At 41.0% G+C, this 6,256-nt stretch overlaps 1 protein-coding gene across 2 annotated transcripts; it reads left to right on the forward strand.

The window, feature by feature from the left end:
* Nucleotides 1-462: 462 nt before the first annotated feature.
* On the forward strand, nt 463-5,549 carry zp3d.2 (zona pellucida glycoprotein 3d tandem duplicate 2). Of its 2 annotated transcripts, none has more exons than XM_003451255.5 (8): nt 463-1,081; nt 2,591-2,706; nt 2,817-2,920; nt 3,822-3,996; nt 4,081-4,186; nt 4,659-4,747; nt 4,837-4,910; nt 5,007-5,549. In XM_003451255.5, the coding sequence occupies exons 1-8, from the start codon at nt 521-523 to the stop codon at nt 5,342-5,344; spliced, it is 1,563 nt and encodes a 520-aa protein (XP_003451303.2). In that variant the 5' UTR covers nt 463-520; the 3' UTR covers nt 5,345-5,549. The 2 variants fall into 2 exon arrangements, with proteins under 2 accessions (XP_003451303.2, XP_013130484.1); XM_013275030.3 differs by having other exon boundaries at nt 4,662-4,747.
* Nucleotides 5,550-6,256: the final 707 nt, after the last annotated feature.

Consider the following 6,256-nt stretch of genomic DNA (forward strand, 5'->3'; position numbering starts at 1 on the left):
TTTCTGTTCCTCGGTGTCATACACATTAAGTTGGTGGCATTTTGTCATTGAAAATATCTGTTTCATGATGAGATGCTGATCCCATGACCAGATGCTCAATAACAAAAATCATGCTGTACAAAATCCAGCTGTTGGCTTTATATTGTGAGACTTGGTGGGTGTAAAGTTAGGTTTTTAAGATAGATAAAATGTGCTTTTTCTGCCCTAAAAACTGAATATATTTGTCTTCTTCTGTACTTCTGAAAAACAAAAAAAATGCTGGAAAAATAAAGCAAATTTAAAAGCACAAAATGTCAACCCAACCTTCTGTACTAACAGAGCCTGTAACTGGGAAACCTTTCACTGTATGAGAGTTTGCACGTTTTAATTAACTATGACAAAAATCAGCTGTTTCTTGGGGAGGTCAGGTGATCCTCCTGGAAAACATCACAACGTTGTTTTTACTTCAAAGAGCCAGTGAGTGGCGCCCTTTGCTGTCCGTCTGCTTCTTCTGCGCCAGGTGTTGTTAATTTGCCTCCACATGAGGAGAGCATCATCAGCCGTGACAGCCAACCTTCAGCCCTTTCGGACACTTTGTTGTATGTCACTGGGATTTCCGGGCATGCTTTACCTGTCGCTCCTTCTCCTGCTGCCCGTGTTTGCGTCCACTGAAGCGGGGACAGCGGCCCCTCGGCCTTCGGAGCAGACAGCGCAGGTGATGAGAAAAGTTCCCCGGAGAGAAACGCCGACTCTCCTGCCGCCGCCGTACCTCCACCTCCCGCTGTTTGTGGACTCTCAAGTGCCGCTGGTGGATAAGGAGTACTTCTCTCCGCTCAGGGGCACGGGAGTGGAGCCGCTGCCCGAGCGCGTCCGGAACATCCTGCTCCCTATTCCGCCCAAATCCACTCCGCCCAGCGTCTCGGATGTTTCCGTTAAGACTTCGTGCAAGCGGACAAAGATGCAAGTCCAGGTGGAGAGGAGCCTTCTGGGAACGGGTGAAGCACGGTCTCAGCTCAAACTGGGCACGTGCACAGCCAGCAAATCCACGAGGGATTACCTTTATTTTGAGTATGGCCTCGGTATGTGTGGAACCAAGCGCACGGTGAGTCTCAGGCACGAAAGGACCTCACAGAATCAAAAACGGAATAATGCTGATTCTGATTTTCTGTTCTAGTCCGAGATCATTAACCAGTAAAAAAGACAGCTTTGTTTCGCACTTTAGTGGGTTACAGTGGACACAGAACTGCCTTTAGCTCTAATCAACAATGACGACATCTAAAACGGTGAACATGTCATTTATATGTCAGGCTTTGCTCCAGTAAGTTAAACTGGGCCTCTTACTACTTATTTCTTGGACTCACTAGAGTAGCTTTGCGTGATTCGTTTAAAATATTCGTTTTTACCGATTACGGGGCCTACAGCCCCAAGTTCACCCTCTGTCTGGAGCAAGATGCCCCACCTCACTTTAAAAAACGTGCTTCTGATTGGTTGCCCCTGGCAAATGTAGGCTTGATCAGGAGGCGGTTGGGTTTCTGTACTCGCTGCCAGAGGGACATAAACTTTATGACGGGGAAAAACTGTTAAACTTGACCTTTGGCTCACAGGGCTTACTGTTACATACGCTGGCCTCATTATAGCATTTACACACACAGAAAATATGGAGAAAAAAATTTATAGATGAGCTTTAAATATGTGCATCTTTGGAGTTGCACACAGAAGCATCCATTATACACCTTTCAAGAATATCTGACTTGCTTGGCACAGCAGAGGCAGGGTAAAATTATTATTTTTAGTTCAGAGCAGGAATTTTGCGCTGCTGTTTAAGCGTATTCATCTTTAATAAGATCACAAAAATGGGGAAAAAATACTGGAAGAGATTTTTTTATTTTCAGAACCACGCAGAACAGAATCTACCAAAATCCAAATTAAACAAGTGACTTAATAAATAAATATGCCTTTAAAGAAAACACAAAATGCTAAAAATGTAGCAGGAGTGGATGCGCAAAACAAGTCACAAAATGCAAATTTATTAACAGAACATAAGGGCACAAGTCTTTGCTGTAACCATGCCTCCCTGTTCCATGCTTTAAAGGCTGGTCTGTATATGCACTTATTTCTGTCACACAAATTAATCAAAGTATTGCACTATTCATCTGATTGTATAGAGACACCTCTGTGCTGGAAAGTCTGAACATATTTATACCTTCCTTTGTCCACTAAGGGGCTCTGTAGTAGGACACCACAGTCAGATCAACTTTTTTGAGTGTTTGGAGTTTTGGTCAGGTGACACAAAACACCTGATGATGTCAGGATTACTGTAAGATTTCATATTCGTATTGAACAAATAAGAAAATAATAGATACATTTAAACTACTTTTATTAAAATGTATGTTTCCAAAACATTTTCATGTATTGCAGTAATTTGTATTTGAATTTCTTGTTTTTGACTAAATCTTCAGTTTTAAGATTAGGATTAGATGTTGGGTAAGATTATGTGTATACCTGCTGTGATTCAGTGTTGGCATTCAGCTCAGCGCTGAGCCATAAAAGCCTCTCTCATAACTGTAGACAAAGTTTTATTTAAGTGTTGAAATAAAAATTCTGGTTGCAGATCATTGATAACCAGGTTGTCTATTCAAACACACTTCAATACGACCCACCAAGACTCAAAGGACCAATCAGGCGAGTGGTGCCCTTCAGCCTACCTGTGTCATGTCATTTTAACAGGTGAGATTAAAAGATTAAATTGAGGACAGACAGAAACATATTTGTAACACAAACTGTTTATTAATGCTGTTTTTTCCTCTTTCTTTTTTTTAATGCTAACAACCTTTTAGGTACCAATACGCCTACAAAATTGGCTACATACCAAAGGTGCCCATACGCAAGCTCTTCAAACGAGTAAAGAACGGCGCTAAATTCAGTCTGACGCCACGAAATGGTAAACCTACGGAAATGTGTGCAGTTATTGAACCCCAATGGATTTCTGAGGTTCTTAGTGGTCTTTGTTTATCAAATTAATTTTTGATAAACATTTTTCAATATCGTTAAAAAACAAGACCTTGATGTTAATGTGACAAATGCAAAGTTTGCAACTCTGGGCAGGTGCTAGAAACGGTGTCAAAATCACTCGTGTGGCTTTGCTGAGTCGCTGTTTCTTTAAGCACAGTATCCTAATACACACCTCCACACTAATCATGAGCCTTTGGGTCCAGGAGGACATTTATATCTGGAATAATGAGGTATTTCATTTAGATTACCAAACATTGTATTATTTCAATTTGATATGCGTTTATGAAGATTAGAAGTTAAATGTCCAGTTGTTGTATTTCATAAAGATAAAAAATCCTCCCTGTAATGATTAGATCCAGATCTGAATAGAGTCCAAACATTAATTTCTTAAGTTGGTGCCACATTTCATCCAAATGTGTTCATAACTGTTTGAGTCATGCTGCTAACAAACAAACTGTTTGGTGGAGCCACGGTGACATCACCCTCACAAATATGTTGATGCTTTCTAAGCTAAGATATCCGGGGAACACAAGATTTTAATCATGTAGCAAGCTGAGTTCGGAGATGGATCCCACTTTGCTACTAATATTTTGTTTTTAGCACCAACTTTACTCCTAACTGACACTTCAAGGATTTTGCAGATTTTCCAGAAAATACTTTGTCCAGTAGATATTTAGTCGATATTCAGATGAATTTAGTAGTTTGAGCGCTTTGCAAAGCTGCTTTCGCACAACTGCTGTCAAAATGGTTTGTTTTTAAAGTGTGAGTGAGCTTTGCAGCTGCTTTTCCTGTCACTTTACTGCTAATTTACTGTCCTATTGTCCTTTTAGCTAAGTGGGAAAGGCTGTCCCCATCAGATCAGTACGTGCTCGGAAAGCCCATGTACTTTCAGGCCGAGGCCCTGCCCATGCCCCACGATGAAAGACTGTACATCCATTCGTGTTATGCCACTCCAGAGAAGTCCCACACATCCACGCTTAGGTTTCCTGTTGTGAGGAACTTTGGGTAATGCACATAAAAAAAGCTGAAGCATTATTAAAAAAAAATCATGCCATCAGCAGCTTTTTTTTTTTTCTCTTTCTGATAAAGATGTATGGTTGAAAGCAAAGCCGGGCGCTCCAGGTTCATCCCATACAGAAATGATGCTGTGAGATTCTCTGTGGATGCGTTCCTGTTCAAGGGAATGATGGGCCAGGTCAGCTGAAATACAAGTGTCACCAGACTAATGTGCTCCATATGTTGTAGTCCTTTATTTTATCCCAAGTTCTTTGCTGTAAATCAGTGATGGCTTGCATGTGCACTGAGAGTAGATCTCGACATGTGCCTTTACCCGCTTGATTTAAAAACTTAACTAAAGCAGAAGTCTTTCATTTAAAACAAGCAAAGAGCTTCTTTATGCAGCCGCATTGTTATAATTATTCCACATCTTCGGCTGTTAATCATTTGCTTCATGCAAATTAATTGTTTTTAAAAAATACACCTGTGCACGTGTAACTGCAAAAATTCAGTGGTTTTGGATGGCTGACCCCTTTTAGATTAAATTGGGTTAGATTTGGCCCAAAATGATTTTTTTTTTTTTTTTTTTTTTTAAAGAGCTGGGAGTCAGTGTGGTTTGGCTGAATAAAGCGATTAAAAACTAATAGTTGCTTTTTCTGTATCTGCTGCAGCAGCTGTACATGCACTGCGTCATGTCTGTGGGCAGTTCGGTGCCTACACCCACAGCCAAGTCCTGCAACTATGACACAAAGGCCAGAAGGTTAGATTTCACCTGAAAGTCTTCTTTAAAAAAAACTCTGTGATTATAATAATATTGAAAGGTTCTGTTGTCTTTGCTGCTTTGTGCAGATGGGCTGAGCTGTATGGATCAGACACAGTGTGCAGCTGCTGTGACTCCAACTGTAGCTCTGCTGCATCCAATGGTGAATCATCACTTAAACTTTTCTTTATTAAAATAAATTGTTTGCTTTCTGCTGGAATGAAATGATTGAATATTAAAACATCTTCACCTTTTCCAGAGACTCAAATAATCAGCAGTAGGCCGTGGACCATAGAACCTAAAGCGAAAGCCATCGGCTCCCTGAAGAGGAACACCATCTCCACCACAACAACAGCGGCCCCGGAGTCAGTCATGACTGAGTGGAGGTGGATGTCACAGCCGGTGGTGACAGCAGCGCTTCCGATGGATAAGGTGGAGAAAACGGTGAAGGAGTTGGAGTGGCCCTTTGGAGGTGGTGGAGTGATGTGGACTGAGGAGGAAGGTGAGGAGAAGCAGGGGAAGGGCTCTGCTTTTGTGGAGGAGGTGATCGCAGAACCCCGCCGGATATTTGAAGAAATATTTGATTTTGACAAATAAAGCTGGAGTTTGATCAGCGACGAGCTTCCTCCGGGTCACTAATTTCAAACCACATTAATTCCACTTATAATTTTTCAAAAATGTTTTCTGTGGTAAACACGTTTGAGAAAGTTGTTGTTGATACTGAGCAAATTGATTACCTTTATTTGATTTGCATCACTAAATCTATAAACACTGACATAAATAAAGATTACTGGACATTCAATCTCATACTTACTGAGCGAGAAAGGGAGAAAGTGGATACCCCCATAGGTTCTATAGAAAATAAACTTCATTGTGAAGCTCCAGGTCAGCCATCTTGCCATTTTTAAGGACCAGATGTGAGAACCAGATGTGTAGGTCAAAGCATGTCAGTGTGAATTTAATGTGTGCAGTGACTCAGTTTAGACATTTCTGTATTGTCAATAATTATTTTGACTTCAATCACAGAGAGAAAGAAATGCAGGACTTCATCATCTCTAACTAATTTCAATTCAATGAGCATTTTATTTCATTATTTCTATTTCTGTAAAAATTCAGACGCTGGTAGTGAAGTGTTATTTTTCACCACGTTGTCGTGCATAAACCAGCTGCGCCCTTCTGTGTTTGCATGTTCTTCTTGTGTCCACATGGTTCTTCGTGGTTATGCAGAGATCCTCTCACGCTACAAAAACGAGCAAAGGCATAGCAGCATCCTAAATTGGTTGAAGGTGTGATTGAATGACCACCTGTCTTTTGTGTACCCCACTCCTCTCACCCTGTGACAGCTGGGATAGGCTCCTGCTACACGGTGATAGAGTGAGTGGATGAATGGATGTTATAGTTTTCCCCGAGTCTTCTATACAGTTGGTCTTCTATTTAGATCCAGAGGAGTTTAAAGCACTTCTAAAACTGACTGAACATCTCAGACTCAAAGGCTACATCCATCTTTTG

The sequence above is a fragment of the Oreochromis niloticus genome, linkage group LG11 (assembly GCF_001858045.2).
Source record: "Oreochromis niloticus isolate F11D_XX linkage group LG11, O_niloticus_UMD_NMBU, whole genome shotgun sequence".
Taxonomy (NCBI): domain Eukaryota; kingdom Metazoa; phylum Chordata; class Actinopteri; order Cichliformes; family Cichlidae; genus Oreochromis; species Oreochromis niloticus.